Source organism: Cupressus sempervirens, chromosome 8 (assembly GCF_028749045.1).
Source record: "Cupressus sempervirens isolate cs-2001-9-10 chromosome 8, ASM2874904v1, whole genome shotgun sequence".
NCBI classification, from domain to species: Eukaryota; Viridiplantae; Streptophyta; class Pinopsida; order Cupressales; family Cupressaceae; genus Cupressus; species Cupressus sempervirens.
The window spans coordinates 465,875,875-465,893,403 of record NC_143125.1 but is presented as its reverse complement, the minus strand read 5'-3'; the positions used below and the strand labels follow the sequence as shown (position 1 = coordinate 465,893,403).

The window sequence follows — 17,529 nt, the reverse complement described above, 5'->3', positions numbered from 1 at the left end:
GACTATATTCATTCTTTGGAAGAGCTGATAGTAAAGCTTCTCTAGCTCTCATGTTGCACATGAACATATCTCTTTCTGCTTCATTGCATTCTTCAATCTTCTCTTCTTTCACAATCGTCTTCTCACTTTTTGTCAAGAGCCAATAACCTAGACCCATGCATAATAGATGAGTCTTCATCTTCTCTTTTCAACTGTCATAGTTGGCCCCATCAAATCTAGGACTATCCTTTTTGAAAAGATCTGCCATCGATCTCCCAAAGTTGTTAAGCTTATCTTGTTATCGGGGAGGGGGGTGTGGGTGAATCAGTTATCCAACTAATATCACAATTATCAACTTTAACTATATAAGCAATATAATAAAAAACCATAACAAGATACCCGTAGACAATAACACCAGATATGTTAACTAGGGAACCTTTTGATCAGAGGGAAAACTCCAGTGGGGATGGTACCCAAGGATGATGTACTAATATAAATATTCCTTGTTGGAGGATGGACCCTGTTAGGAGTCTATAACAACATTCAATACATATCAGTCCCTCTTTGGAGACTTTGAATCCCTGTTAGGAGATTCCAACCCTGTTGGGAGTTGTGCCAACTCTGTTAGGAGTTGTGCCAGATAGCTGGACCCACTACCTTAATAGCATCAAAGACAAGACCAATGAACCCACTGTCCAAATGATCTCTGTATCATTCCTTGTAGAATAATAGAAATGAATTGTACTTCCTCTTCTCTGTCCCATCAACCGGACTTCTGCTCCTTTTGATCTTGTATCCAGATCATAAATCTCGCATCCAAGTATCCCTTGGATCGCTTACATGCATTCAGTAAGCATTCTGCTCCTTTTCGCACTTCACACTTCATACAATGAGCACAACACACTTGCACACTTGCAAACAAGGAAAACATCTTTCCTTTATATCATATCTTCAAAATAATTCCTTGGTTCAGCCTTGAGGCTTTCCCAATTATTTATAATAAGATAATTAATTAATTACAATTACAATAGCATTGTTAGCTCACAGTCTATACAAAACTTCACACATGCGACGCTAGGGCTTGCACATCCGCTGATGTCACCATCGGACTGTCCTCTGTCATGGGCTGACTGTGTATCTTCTTATTACATCTCAGATGAAAGATGTAATACAAACATTAGGAATTGCTTTCCAAGCATCATGTCTCTGTATTGCTCCCAGTAAATTAAGTATAACTTCCGTACGACTTCAACATATGTGTTGCGCATTAAACCTCGTCATCAGGACACTGTACTGAACATGTCCATGACCGCACGTCACCAGACAAACAAAACCTTGTCCGTACAACTAAGATCTCTTTCTGCTACTCTGCCAGCTTTCACAAATTTACTGCTATGTTGACATCAATGACAAACACAATCATGAATGCAACATGTCAATACCCTCCAATGCTTAGGATACTCCCCCAATGTAGTATCATCAACATTCATGCTAACACTGCTCTCATCTCTTAATCAATAATCACATTGCGTACTTTAATGTTCAATGCGTCCTTCAAAGATAATGATTTCATGCTTGTTTATGAAGACCTTATTAACTCTTAAATCTTTCATCTCTAAACTGCACAATCCTTATAGCTGTTCTTGATACTTGATGATGATGCCAAGGTATGTAAGTCTCATTCTCTTTGTAGATGATTGACTTGATCTAGGAAATCATATTATTTTACAAGACTTCACATTTTCCTTTTATTCCTTATTCTTCTAGCACAAATACTTAAATATACTCTAACTAAATCTGCTAACTTCTATCTACTATTAGGGACCAAGGACTGCCACTCATTGTCCACAAAAATGTCTTGGTGCTGTAGTGGTGTTGGTCCAAAGATGGACATTACAGTCTCCCCTCCTTGGAAATGCTTGCCCAAAAGAATTCGTTTTTTACTTCCTCGTAGATTACCCTTATAGTAGAAGCATGGTCTAATGCCTCCATCAATCTTAAAGACTTCCTCTTGGCAAGTAGGTGTGGTCCATTTGTATATCTTGTAAAACTTACCACTAAACATCCCTTGAATACCTTCCTTGATTCTTTGAGATATCTAAGTGTTGTAATGAGCATGGGAACCTTTTTGTATTGAGAAGGCCTTGCCTTGTCTTGAGATAGAGACATGGTCTTCTTGTAAAATTGATTTTCCCTTGATGTGCTTCAGGGATTCTAAACTTACATAAGAAGATGCTTCATTTGGTGGACCATATAGGATGTATTTGTGGCCATGTGCCTTGAATTTAGAAGTCAAGGTTTGGAAGTTTTGTTTTAAATTACCAATTTTCTTTATCCATTGGATTCCAAGAATCATATCAATGTTCCTTACCTTCATTATGTGGGAGTTGTTAGTGAGAATATAGCCTCCCATGGTAATGTCAAACTTTGGGGTTATAGTCTTACATTCCATGGTCATTCCATTAGCTAATTTGACATCAGAGGTTTCCTATTCATAAAGTGGAATTCCTTTATATGTAAATAGGACCATGTTTATAAATTTTTTTGTAGATCCATTATCTATCAGTATAGTTATGTTCTCCTGTGCACTTTGCCCTTAACTCGAAAGGTGCCCTTAACTAAGGATCCAATGTTGCTAGGGTTCCTCTTCACTATTTGACCTTACTTCAATATAATACATTCCTTTCCCCATACTTAAGATGTCTAGGTGCTCATGGTTCTTTACAAGTGAAGCACTTTTTTTTCTTCAGAACTTGTTTTGACTCTTCATCCAATTTGAATCTTCAATCGGTCTCTTTGTGGGTGGCTACATTAGTTGGCTTCTTAGTTTTGGCTATTTCTCTTAGTGGGGCCTTGTTCTTGTTAGTGCCTAGGTCCATGTCCCCTGATTTCTTTATGGCTTCTTGCAAGGAGCTCACATTTAGTTCCTTGAACCAATCTTTGAGTGGTCCATTAAACCATCTATATATAGAATGATCAAGTGCCTCTCGGATATGTCTATGACTAGAATGAAAACTTTTTGGAACTCCATGATATAATTCTTAATTGATCCATTTTGCTTGAGTTGGGTTAGCTCTTTGGAGTGTAACTGTAGATCCTTGTTATTAAATTTCTCAGTCAGTTTCTCTATGAATTCTATATAGAATGTAATCTAGGCATGACCCATGGTGGTCATCCCATGATACCACTATTCATGTGCCACTCCATCTAGATCTAATGCCGCATATTTGATGGCCTCTTCCTCAGTCATAGGGTTCAATTAAAAGTAAGTGTCTAGTTTTTGCACTGATGTCCTTGCTATAGTCTTTCCTGACCCATCAAAGTATGTGATAATTAGTTTGGCCACTTTCCTCCTAAGTTTTGAATGTTCATCTTTATATCCTTTTCGGGGTCGATGTTTCATCCTTTGGTGCATGTATTCTTTCAAGGACATTTCTACTTGGAAGCCACTATCTATTCAATCTTGTTTGAATTGGGCTTGCAACTCCACTAATGTCGGTTTGCCACCTCGAATTTTCACTTTGGGAAGTAAAGGGGACAGTGGTTAAGAGGGACAGAATTTCCACTCTTGGGCTTACTGTTGGGGATAATTAGAGCAACCCATCGTGCTCTTCCTATCTCAGCCCTTATTATGGTTGAGCCCATGTGAAATATTTGCTATAGGTGTATTCCTCTCTTAACCCCAAAAATGGGTATACTACATGAATCATGATTTTATTATTATCTTTTTTGGTTGCAGGTTCCAAGAAAGGCTTATCTCATCTTATTCGTAGGTTAATGTTATATCTCTAACTATAGAAGAGCTTCTTTACTCCAAAAAATATTCCACATTATTAGCTAAAAGTTTATTCATAACCTTTTCCCCACTCTACTTCTCTTATCTCTGTACATGTGGGCCAGCTGTTATGTGTATCTTCAATGAATCAATCAGCCAACAAGGATCATGACTGTACAATTTCTTAAACGATCATGCCCAGATTTGTGTCAAATGCATCTGGTTTGTCCATGAGATTCATTGATCTGCAACATAACTTCCCAAGTATTCACTCTGCTTGACAATTGCCAATTATTTCTTTTTATCCATCTTTTTGAGGGCAGTAGCTAGTAGTTGGACCTAAATTGTCCTCAAAACCTTTAAACAATGCCTTCCAAAAATTAGTTGTAAACAAGGGGTCTCAATCTCTAAAGATATTGTTTGGAAGAATGTGCAACCTATGTATATGCTTCATAAAAAGCTCAAAAATTTAGGAAGCTTTATCATTTTTCATAACATCAGTAGAAATAAAATGTGGACACTTAATTGACCATTTTTTCCCTCTTACATGTGGTAGGCTGGCAATAAAATCGGTGCTAATCTATTCTCATTTTTGGTTGAGAATGCTTAGGGGCTGCAAAGGACCCAAACTTCATCCATTCTCCATTTTATTCCTTTGGTAGGTTTATGATGATGCAACAATGTGTTCAACACCCATTAATTCCTTTCGAAAAGATTGCTTCTTATGCTTTAGTAGGTTGTAAAGAAGCCGATGTGACCAGTAGCAGGTGAGGAATGACGGTCTTCTTGTGCATTTCCTTTAAATTTAGGCTTGGTACAAGATATATGTGGTTCTTGTAAAAATATGATCTCCTGAAAAGTATACTTGTTCACAAAGGAGTTTTATGAGTGTTGGAATGCTGATTCATCTTTTGCATATTCAACCAATAATTGTTGTTTTATTTAGGTTCCACCACAGATATTGCATGCAACTTATGAAATCTCCATAAGCAATCAATGATGACATTATTTATGTCCTTCCTTAATCAGATTTTGAAATCATAAGCATGTTCAGTTCAGCTTACAACTCAAAGTTTTGTGCAGTTCGCTACAGATTTTTATTGAACAATACTACTGGGTGAAAAAATTCTACTTCATGGTTTATATAACCTTATGCACTGTGGAATACACAACTCTCCCTTTGTGAGATAACTAGAAATTAAACACTGTATATGTTAACATATGCTACTGGTCACTTTGGCATTTTATAAGTCTGTGATTATATGTTAATATATTACTTGACAGGGTGTGGCATGATACTGCTATCCCATTTGGAGACACTCTCCAACAGTTTGAGATTTGGTTGGGACGTCATAACTTGTGGGAAGAAGGGGCATCAACTCTTCAGTCAGCAGCATTTGTAACTTGGTTAGTGCACATCTAAAATTTTAATTTGCACACTTAAATTTATTTATATTCCAGTTTAACATTCTTGTAAATATCTAGTGGAGAAGAAGATTTATATATCCAGTTGAATATATATATATAGGCGTGAGCTGATAGATACATATTAATAATTAAGATAATAGCTTAAGGTTTACAAAAATTCTTGGCCCAGATCACCGCATCAGAGTGTGAAACAGGGCAACCATGGAGATTTTAACTAGCCAAAAGTAAGGGATATTTGTAGCTCCTAATCTAAAGGTAAAGTGTGAGAGATGCTGAGAAAAATACATGCATAAAGGTATGCTGCTGCCTAAAGATACTAAACTAAATCTACTTACAAACAGCTCTATCACAATATCTCAAAAAACATCAAAATATCTTATCTTCAATTGCCTTCTGCTCTGCAAAATGTGTCTGTGGTCCCTGTCAAGGTTGCCTTTCAACCTCCCTGTCTGTTGAAGTTTCTGCCTCTTACCTCCATTAAATGGTTTTTTCTTTTTTGATGGAACATCTGTTCAAAGATGTGGGGTTACCATGGATTTAAAATATTCCAAACCGAAATGCTTTATTGGTGATGTTTACCATCTCCTGTTTGATTACTGCTGTGACCAATACAAAATGGCTATATACCATTTGATTGATGCTGTCATTTTGTACAAGATACTAAAAAAACTACAGCTGCAGGAGAGCATTCAGCCATCCCAGATAAACAACATTACAACTTCTTACATTTATACAAATGAACACTACCTGAATATCTGTCTGATGTTCTTCCCATCAGCTCCTAAGTTTGCCAGTTCATCTGCTCACATATTGCCTTCTCCATAAATGTGATTCATTTTAACACTTTTAAAATTTTCCAAAAGTTCCACTGCTTCGTCCAAAATAGCCTGTAATGTCCAGTTTGTGATCTCCTTTTCTCTAATTGCATTTATGGTTATGGCTGAGTCACCCTCAATTTTCACCTTTCTAAGGTTCAATTCTATGCAAAGCAGTAATCCTTCCTCTAAGACATTAAATTTTGCTACATTGTTCGTGTCTTCCTCCATTGATTTTGATATTCTTTCTCATAGTTTGCAGACTCGGACTCGGAGAGTACTCGGCAAGCCCAAAATTTTGAACTCGGAAAAAACTCGGCATATACTCAACAAAAACTCAGGGAAAACTCGGCAACTCAGAAAGTACTAAAATTTAAAATCTCTTAAAGAAACTTTTTTTTGTAGAATAGAATTATAAAATGTATTAAATTAGTAATTGACATCTCAATAGAGAAAATGTATAGTTTTATAGCACTAAAATGATGTAAAAAATGCATCTTATCTAATGTTTTCCCTACATCAACATTTTTACCTACGTTTTTTAACATCTATAAATATGCAAAAGTTAAACTTGAGAGTACTCGCCCAGCGAAAAAACTTGAGAGTACTCAGAGAGTTTTCAAACTATGGTCTTTCTATTTTCTTACCTTGACGTGAACGAATGACACAGCCTGCTCCAGAGGGGCCTGAATTACCTCTAGAATCTTGATCAAAATTCAGTTTGAACCAACCTTGACTAAGAGGACACCATTTGCGACCTTTTCTATCTCGGTTGTCTAGTTGGCATATGATATAACCCTTATGGATTTTCAGATGATCCTGCCTAATGATATAACACCCTTCCTAGCCCCACTCCTCACGTCCATCCTTTTATCCTCTCTCCAGCATTATTTTCGAGGATGCCAAATTCTTTTGTTTTCTACTCTAGAGAGAAAATGATAGCTGGAAATATCCCTCACCTGTCCACTGTGAGTGTGACATTTAATTTTGACATGAGATGGAAGCATTGTACTTATTTCTTTCTGGGCTTTAAGCTTGGTTAGAAAATTTCACTAGTCATTTTTCTTAGTTTTGAATTTGGAATTTTTCAGAAAAAACCCAAGGAAGTTACTCTGGAGTCTCACCTTCTTGCAATTTGGTATGCTAATTTTGATTGGGTGAACCAAGTGATTTTAGTTGGCGGATAGGAGTTAATTTGTTAAAGAATGGTGTTTTCTGTTTGTTGTTTACTGTTCTGAATTTTTTTCTTGGAATGGATTCCTTGGGAAGGCATTTTTGTCCATTATCTGGTTGTTGTTTACTGGTTTGTTATCTGTTTGAGGAAGTCATTGCAAGTGGTTGCAGTTGCTCTATGCTTTGGATTTGAGGTGATAATAGCTTCTCTTTTGCACCTGTTTTTATCTGGGTTCAAATGCAATGTTTGGATCTTTTTCCAAGCCAGGGTTTGATTAGCATGGGCCCTCGTGATATGCACCAGATCTTTCATTACCTCTCTGCAAGTCGAGCCAGTTTTATCTCATGTTTCTGCATATGAGTTTTTAAAGTTTTGGTGGTGATAATGTGAGGGTTTCATTTTCTCCAGAAGTTGGTAGCTGCAGTTTCACGAGATCCCTCTATTGACAATATGGATGGCAATGCATAAGGATTTAAGTTTTCGGTTTCTTGTAATAGATGTGTTTTTTGTGCCTCTTTGCCGTTCATCTTTGTTGGATATGACTGTGGATTGCAACAACTCGTGTTAAGGAAGACATGGGCAAGCATTTGTCTTGCTTGTACTATTGGGGAACCTAGGGCCACCATATTATTAAAGATTTAGAGTACAATAATAATGTGATTCAAATGTTTTGCTCAATGGATATTACAAATTTATAGGACGCACATAGTCTACATTATAGGAGGATTGTTATACCTCTAAGTACCACTCCTGTAAATATATGAGTTTTTTTAACAAATTAATACAAACAAACACATCCAATTAATATTTATTGTACAAAGTCACAAAAAACTGTGGAATAATATAATATTCCTAACAATTCCTGGTAGTAACTGCTTGAAGAAGGGTATTGACCTACTTTTGCGAGATGGATTTATTTGTGCCCATAAAAAATGGCGTGTGCTACAGGATAGCAGTGAGTGTCCTTATCATTCTATGTTAAATGATTCCATAGGAGTATTGATAAATATTTCATTTTAGTAGAAACAGATCTGAATAAAAAAGGTGTGAATACCATTGGTTAGATATTCAATAATAACAAGGAAGATATATTATGTGCTTCATAACCATTTGGCGTTGAGTGCTTTCATCTCTTCTAGAGATTGTAATAAATGGTAACTATTCCTCACCTGTCAAATGTGACACACAAGCTGGTAAGATTTTGTACTTAATACATTTTTGGGAGGGTAAGTTTGGTTAATAATTTTACCGTACTGCAGTCAGTTTTCCTTTTATTTAATTGAGAGATTCACAGCCCCACTCCAAGGAAGGTAGTCACTCTGGAACATCTCCCTCCTATGATAGCATATGTCGATTTTTTTTGGGTAGCCGAAACGATTTATGTGTAGTTCACATACTTAGAGTTGGTAGATCAAAAATTTGACTCGGCAAAAACTTGGAAACCTAAAAGATTACTTGAACTTCTGTTGAGAACACAAATTTATACAGAACTCAGTTACAAAATGTATTAGTGTAAAAATGTGGGGAGTGCTTTCTATTAGATTAGAAACAAAGAAAGTGCAAACTCATACTATCATGCAAATGCAGTAGCCAGCTGATTGCTATTATAAATTAATGACGATTGTCTTTCAAAGTTACTATGCTACACTGCACAGCTTGGCAAGTTACAAATTACAGGATGTCACATTTTTTATCTTCCCCATTCTAGTGATGAATTGGAAAGAATGTTTAGTCCTTGCTCTTAGCCACAGCCCCTTGATTGGAGAAAAAGGCCACACTTCTGGATACACCTTGCTACTAGATGGCAATGACTCCTCTGCATCATGTTCGATATCATCAACATCACTGTCATCCAATCCAATCTCTTTTGCTTCTGCTACAACTACATTCTCCATAGGTTGCTTCTCAAAATTTGCACTCTCATTCTATTTATAAGGAGATTTCTTTATCCTATATGGTCCAATCATTACAGGGATGAAGTGTTGTCCAGATCTTTCAGCTCCTGTGATTTTCCTCCAACTTTCTTGTGTGAAGCTAAGGATTGTATTGCACCGAAACTAGGTTATTGATGCATTTTTTGGGTTCATAGTTCAACTTATCATTACTGGCAACTTATTGCTGACGGCAAAAGAAAAAAAAAAATCTCGTCAAATATTGGAGATAAGTAGGGAACCTCTTAGGAAAATAGCTAGAACTTAAAAAATTGCTTAAATTTAATTGGAAATGCATTTTTAAATTCAGTAAGGAGATGCATCTAATGAGTAAACAAACCAAACAAGCTTATCTAGGTATGTATAAATGCAAATAGAAAACAAAATCGCATCCTCACGTGGAATGCTGATAGCTCATAGCCAGAGTCTGACAGTTTGAATTCTAAAGCAAACTACAAATAGCAAATTGTCTTTGTAAAACTATAAGCAAATACAAGTGTCAAGTACAATATCAAAATAGGCTACACCTTCCTCTTCCCTTCCCCAACACCTCTAGCAAAAACTACTGGACTGGGAGGGAGTATATCCCTAGAAGTCTGTTGTGGTTGCGGCTATGAGTGGACCTCTATCTTGGATGTGCATGGTGCTGACATTGACAATGCTTCCTCATCATCTGTATCCTCCTCAATCTCTGTGCCCTCATTCTCCTCATCAATGTCATCTAACCCACTACAAATCCACCCACCTTCATAGCCTGCCTTTCCATTTCATAGATCTCATTGTCTGTGAACAATGGAGGTTGCTCCTGTGATGTCCAATCACACTAGGAATCTATGTCATGCAAATCAAGTGGACCAACTGCTGCTAACTCTACCTTTCTTATGCACAGAGTAAGTTTATAATGCACATAAACAAGTCATTGAGGTGTTTTTATAATAACATTTTCCTCTTCTTCATTTGAATGGCCTCGAATAAGCTCTAATTACACTCACAATTGGATGAGCTACATGGCTGACATAAGATGTGAAGGATAAGCTTTTGCAGATTTGGAACATTTCCACCCCAATTTTGTCACCAAGCATTTGCAAGATAAATCGTAGAGGTAATAAGCAAGGTGAAAATATATTTTAGTAACTTAGTTTTTATCTACTTATCATACATGTGAAAGACACCAAAAGTCTAAATATTGTACCTGGGGTTCGAGTGTTTCTTCCTCTTCTTGGCAAGTATGAGGAGAAGAGCTTTCCCATTGCATTCAGATACACTTCCATCATGGCCACAATGAGGTATCTCACCTCAACCTCAGGTACCATCCTCTGCATGCAATCAATGAAGCCCTGCATGACCTCTCCATTGGGATCTCCATAGGATGGAGAGAAGCAAAAACAAGGGTCGAGAAAGTACCCTGCCGCATGAATGGATTGGGTAGAGCGGATTGTTCCACCTCCTATCACTAATTTCCCATATGGGGTCAAATATTAGGCTGCCCCCTGTAGTAACTTTTTATAGCCTCTTTAGCCCTGTCCATGGCCTTCTGAAGATATCCCATTGGAGTTTTCTCCCTGTCTACCAAGCGGAGAACTTTAACCAAGGACTCCGTGACCTACAATTGAAAAGTAGAAAAAAGTTGTCATTAATCAAAAACTAGAGTTACAAATTAATAACAAAAGACTTGATTATTGAATTGAAAGATTCCCAATTCCGGTGACCGTAGAAAATACTGTTTGTTTCAAAAATTGAATCTATGACTAGCGTTTCTTACCATTGAATGATCTTAGCTGAATTCTGATTTCTTTTTTCTTTTCCTTGTTTTCTCAGTTTTTTGGGGTTTTTTGGAAATAAAATAATTGCATAAAAAATAGGAAATAAATACCACTTAAGAAATGGAAACATATGCCACAAATTTTATCTTACTGAATTCTGAAATAGTACATAACCGAACCAACCAGCAACCTGATATATTAACATCAAAGACATCATTGCCAATATACAATACTGTCTTAAACAGGGATCAACACCAGCTACAGAGAGATGCTTTGAGAATGATTCAACGCTGTTGCCAAAAGCTGGCCTAGCTGCAAGTGCCCTAATCCACTTAAATAATAATGCCAAGATCAATCGACCACCTCTATCAATCTAAATGCAATGGAGTACAACTCCAATCACCAAGACCTGCTGAGGTTTACATCCCAACAGTCCAGACTTGAGGCTTTCGTCCCAAGCCACAAAATCGCCCTTCCAGAGCAATTTCACAATTCATAAGTTTCAAAATGCCAAAAGATAATGAACAATTAGGTCTTCATCTCCTTATAACTCCTTCCAAGTGCAAATCAAACCCTAAATGAGAATTACACTTGGCACTTTATAATAAAATAATAATATCCCAAATAAAGGCGTCCAGGCTACTATAGAAAAAAACACTATTTTATTAAAATGTCATAACTTATAGCACCGAAAAGTCTCTGGATAGTGAAAATAGTTTATAATAATTCAAGACCTTTCCAACGAGCTATAACACAAGGGCAAAACTGATCAAATGAAGCCATATTCCCCTTATTACTCTGAAATGGCTATATAAATAGCCTTATTATTTAAATGCTAACTTAGGAAATATTTAAATATTCCCCATTTTGCCTCTGAAAGCCCAAACCAACCAAATAAACGTGAAACTGACCATGTCACCTATCTATACCGATACCAGACAAGATGGGTTCACTGACAGTCCCTTCTCTATAACTAGGGATGCTCCTAGAAACTAGGGAATGCACCCTATCATCCTGAAACTGAAACCATGGAATGGTCTTGTGGAACCTCACATCTGGAAACTGCCACATGCTCCTAAAACTAGGGATACCCCCTAAAATCAAAGAACTGCACCCAACTGGCTCCCAATTGCCTATAAAGTCAAGTCCGGTCACTGAATATCCTATATGAGTCTCTATCCACAATTGCTAGCCTACGAGACCCCCATGATAGGCTAACTCACATGACTCTGCTAGTCAGACTAAAGAGGGGACATGACATGAATACAATAGAATTAAATATTCAACTTTTGAAATTTCCAAGTTACCTTCACAATTCTGTATCACCATCAAAAAAGTGGTTGTCAAAGATGATGTATGCAACACTCTATCCATCTTTGAACAGCTTGAGTCTAGCCATTGTTGACTCACAAACAATTGCTTCAAAGGATTGAATGAACTAAAAATGTTTTGCAACATTAAGAAAATTGTTGCAAATGTGTGGCAGTAGTAGGTGTAACCAACTCCTTCCCATGGGTGAAATTACTCATCAAGTGGAGAACCCAAGGGTGATTGTAGATACAAGTTTTTTTTACCTTTCTTGCATCCTCTACAACCGGTCTCACCTAGTCCAATTTCGCTATGTCCTCAAGAAAAGGTCAAGGACATGTGCTACACAAGGAGACCTAAAAAGCTACTCGTTGCCACATATGCCATTGCTTTGTCAGTTATTATTTGCACAACATTAGCAACCCCCACCTCCATCACAACTTGCTCTAACATTAGAGCCAAAGTTGCAATTGTCTTTATCTTGTCCGACGCATCCAAGGATTTCAAAAAGACCATTTGATCCTTGCAAGAAACCAAAAAATTGATGATGGTAGAGTTTCTTCTATCCATCTGAATGTATAGTGCAGCCAAATTGTTTCCATTGTAATCTTTGGCCTTCTACCACATCTTTTGCCCTAGAAAGATCTTTGAGCAACCTACAAGCTCAAAATAAAATTAAGTACACAAGTTTGATTAAAAAAACTTACATTAAATAAAAACAAGTAAATTGTAAAATATTTTAAAGAAATAGCAAGTGAACTAACCTCCCATTCAAGTCTTTTAGAGTAGGAGCCTTGTAGCCCTTTCCCACTCCTGTAATTCCTTTCAAAATTTAGCCAATAGGGACTAGCTGCAACATTAAACGAGATGTTAAAAAACAAAAAATCGGCATGTTGAATGTCAACTTGCTGATGCACATCGTTGTTCCACCCAGTACCCTCTAGTGATGGTTGTGCTCTAGGAGTGTTTCTGTGCACAAAAAAGCCATCTATAGAAGATGTGTGTGGCAGTGGTCTACTAGAACTAGCGAAAGTGGAAGCCATGGGGATGGTAGATTTGTGAATCCGTAAGTCACGCTTGGAACCCACTATGCTTAAGTCACAGGACTCACACCTTGCCAGCTGGATCCTAGTCCTTCTCGGGTTTGGATTTATGTTGGGTCTGTGGCCGGTCCAGGCAGGGTTCGTGTCATTAAGTGTGGGTCTGTGGATCCGCAGATCCCCAAAGACCCACAATCTGTGTGTGGAACTTGCCTGAACCTGCCACGGACTTGGGAGGAACCTCAAGGACCCTACGCAAACCCTCAAGGACCCTGTGCAGACCCACAACCCATGAGGCCAAAGAGTATGCTGAAAACACTAAAAGTTATATATTTTTTATTATGGTACAGCTATATATATATTTAAGCCAAGATGAGCCTTAACTAAGCCCTTAATTTATTTGTGTATATATTATATCAAATTATAGTTTACTAATGGTAGTGTTAGAAGATGCAATCAACCGGAATGGTATAATAGTACCATTAGTAAACTACTATTTTAATATAATTTAAAATTAAATGGTACAACTCATGCATATATATATTCAAGCCCACCATTAATAAAATAAAACATCTGACACTAAATATCAATAGCAATTGAAGTAATACAAATCCAACACAAAGATGATTCAAAATATCACCAAATTGAAATGCATATTGAATAACTGGGAACCACATTGGCAATCAAGCCTAGTACTAAATATTGTTTCTCATATATATATATATATATAAAACTGAAGAACCCCCCCATGATCCCAAATGGGGATTTTTTTGCCCGAAACCATGCACCCAAACCCAAATCTATCCCCAAACCCAAACTGATAATTTAGCACTATGCCCTCAAGTGCTTCTTCTTCTTCGTCAAGGTTGGCTGGGATACCTAGTCCCAACCCACATTATTTCATTATGAAAGGATTAGTGTTTTAGCAAAATAAAGATTCTAAATGATTGATGGTGATTGCAAAATAATAAATGATTCTTAAAAAAGAGATATTGTGAGTCTTGAGATACCCTGCAATTCAGAAATGGCTGCCCTTACGGCCAACTTTTCCCTTTGCAATTTTTTCTCTTCTTGGGCAAAGAGCAACGCATTCATCTCTCTCTTTATTTCATTCGCGGTGAATTGACAAACCCTTGTTTCACACCTTATTATCCCTCCAAGGTGGTATTTCAAATGAGATATGCGTCTATTAAATACTTTTTCACATTTTATGCATATCATAGTATTATAGTCGAGTCCTTCAAAAGCATATGCCATGCCGTGTCTCTAGCCCCTTTAGGGTGCGTTCCTACATATCTTGATGGACATCCTGTAAGACCCCTCCTCGTATGCACTAAATAAAACCATAGGTTTACATTTTAGACGACAATTTTGGTAATAGCGATCTGACATATACCGTCATGGAAATTGTCGTAGAATTATAAAGGAAATTAAATGCAGATTTATTAATTAGTTAACAGAGAAAAAAAAAGGTGTTTTGGTAGTTAAATTAGTGGGCATGACACATGCATCTACTAGGACATTGACAAACCCAGTCGTAGAGGCATCCCTATTTTTCATTTTGATGAAGAATCAACCTACACGTCACACAGAAACTGAGGGCACAAATTTGGAAATTTAATAAAGAAATTTAGAAACAAACTAAGTTAAATTTTTTAGATAAGTGTAAACATAGCTGAAACTTTAAAGAAAAAACAAAAAAAAAGTGTTAGGTTATGAATTTTTTTAAGAAAAAGATGAAATTTTTGAGAAAACTATGAAAAATTCGTAAACTTTGCAAAAACTTGGTGTTAGATCTTTTTCATTACCTTTTAAAAGGAGTTAAAGTAGATTGGCAATGGTATGAGAGAGTTTGTATAAACTTGGATGCATTTAATAGAAGTCAAAATGGTTTTAAAATAAATGAGAAAAAATCTTGATAACTTACTTTTGAATCCAAATTTGCTTGAAAAATCTATTCAAATCCGCTCCAAATCTACAACAAAACGATTTAGAAGGCTGCAAATGATGGTCTTTCTACTCCCAAACCTTTCTACCCTCTCTATAATTGCTCTGCCAAAGAAAAAAATGAAATATGCTTGTTGGCCTTAGTCGTTTTTATTAGCATAGACGAGAAGTTTGGCAGATTCCACGAGAAGTATGTAAGCTATTGCCAAGAACTTTTAAACATATCTGTGATACTCTGGAGGTTTTTGACGATATTTTGTAGGCAATATCTTGACATAGACAATCGCCTTGCAAAATTGTTCGCGAGAAATTAAATTATCACCTAGATATTGGCGATAAGTCGAACTATGGTTGGGTCAACCTATTAGACTTTTTGTGTGAATGACGTCAAACAAACTCCAATTATGCTTATAGTTGGAAATGCTACAAGGCCAAGACAAAATTCAGAGGGCTAGCTTTTGGAGGTTTGGAGTATTTCCACCTCAATCTTCACTCCAAGAACCTACAAATAAGATATTCGAAAGCTTGTAAGGAGACTATTTTATTAATAGTTGCAACATCAACTTGTAAGATATAAGCAAAAACTTTTAAGTATTGTTACTTATGTCTTGGGTGGATCTCCCTTAGATAGCTAGTGGTGAAGAAAAGAGCCTCCCCCTAGTTTGTTTTTACTTTCTGCAACTTTAAGCTATGAGTACCCTCACCTTGACCTTAGATGTCAGTCTCTTAATGCATGTTGATTTTGTAACGTCTCCATAAGCAGTTGTGAAGTTATTGGAGAATAAAATTTGGGTTTGAAGTAGTGCCTACTGTATGAATGTTTTGGTGGAGTTGATTTGTCCGCCTCTCATCAATGCGTCTTCAAAATAGGATCAAACCTGCCTCTATCTCTATTGTAACAATAGTCCATATTAATGTCTTTGGTTTAAAGGTTTTCCTAAAAAAGCATATTTATTAAAATAATTTTGGTTGTCTCTTGAGGGAAATTAGTAGTCCTTTTTTAGGCAAGTCAAAATGGTTTTATGTAACATCCAGATTTCTCGGGTCGAAATTAACAAATACCATACTCAAAGAAATACAGTTACTACTTCGTTTTCTAGGAAGAGAGTTATATCATTCATGTTCATGTGAATAAGATCTACCGGTAAAATCAGTTAGACAAAATTTCTTAACTAAAAACTTGAAATACCATCAAATGAAATCACTACAGAAATTGAAAACCACATACCTTGGAAAACTGAGATCGAAAATAAACTAGGGATGCTTCTGCAACCACCCGGGTTAGTCCACAAATACACTGTAACAATTTCATATGATGACTATCATCTACAACCGCTATCTTAAAATCAAATGACAATTACAATTAAATACCACTATATTTTAAATTTGGGGCATCACATACCATCGGATCATTCAGGGCTTTTGATACCACTATATCACTTAGGGCTTCCTCTACCACGGATTCAATTAGGGCTCCTGATTCCACTGATTCAAATAGGGCTTCCAATACCACGGATTCAATTAGGGCTTCTGCTACCATGGATTTAATTTAGGGCTTCCGCTACCACGGATTTAATTTAGGGCTTCTGCAACGACGGAATTAAATAGGGCTTCCACTACGATGGAATCAATTAGGGCTTCTGCTACGATGGATTTATTTTAGGGCTTCCGCTACAATGGATTTATTTTAGGGCTTTTGCTACGATGGAATCAATTAGGGCTTCAGATTCCTTTCCATCCAAATTGCTTAACTATGACAGTTTCTCATGATTAGATAAATACTTATAATCGATATTCATATAAATGAAAATAATTCATGAATCTATCAAGGTGTAAAATAATGGTAACAATGAAATTATCTCAATTCAATCATACCTCATAAATAAAAGTGATAATACCTATTTTTCGATAAACAATTGACTGCAAAGCTTATCTCTGTCTGACGCACTACTGACATCTTGGGGAGAGGTGAAACATTGTCAGGGGCTTAACCACCCAACCTCAGACCACAACTTGTCCCCACACGATCTATAACGAGAAAGGCCCTCCCTACTTGGAATTGGCAGGTGTCATCTTGCCATCTACTGGGCTTCTTGGTAATTAACTCACCATACGACTTGGTAGCAGGAGATCACAAAATAGGAATATGCATGAACTATTAATTAATTCATATTAAATGATAAATATTGAACTGTCATAACTGATACCGATTCATATCATTGGTGATTCCTTTCTCACACCTCATCACCCATCTTCTTGGCTACACAGCCGGGTGAGTGCTAGGTATTCGGAATTCTTAGAGCAGACGACTCTATCAATTATTCAAGAAGATTACATACAACCATCATTATGTTCTTTAAAGATCTCAA

General features: G+C 36.7%; 1 protein-coding gene across 2 annotated transcripts in view; it reads left to right on the top strand.

Annotated features, from left to right (window-relative positions):
- The window catches only part of LOC149543253 (putative exonuclease domain-containing protein At3g15140), a 115,601-nt gene that overhangs the window by 80,916 nt on the left and 17,156 nt on the right, over positions 1-17,529 (top strand). The window contains exon 4 of one of the 2 annotated variants that reach the window (XM_089798099.1): positions 5,039-5,161. The exons of the other annotated variant lie outside the window; for it this stretch is intronic. Coding sequence (XP_089654225.1) covers positions 5,039-5,161 — 123 coding nt within the window. The remainder of the gene's footprint in view (positions 1-5,038; positions 5,162-17,529) is intronic. 2 annotated transcript variants of the gene reach the window in all.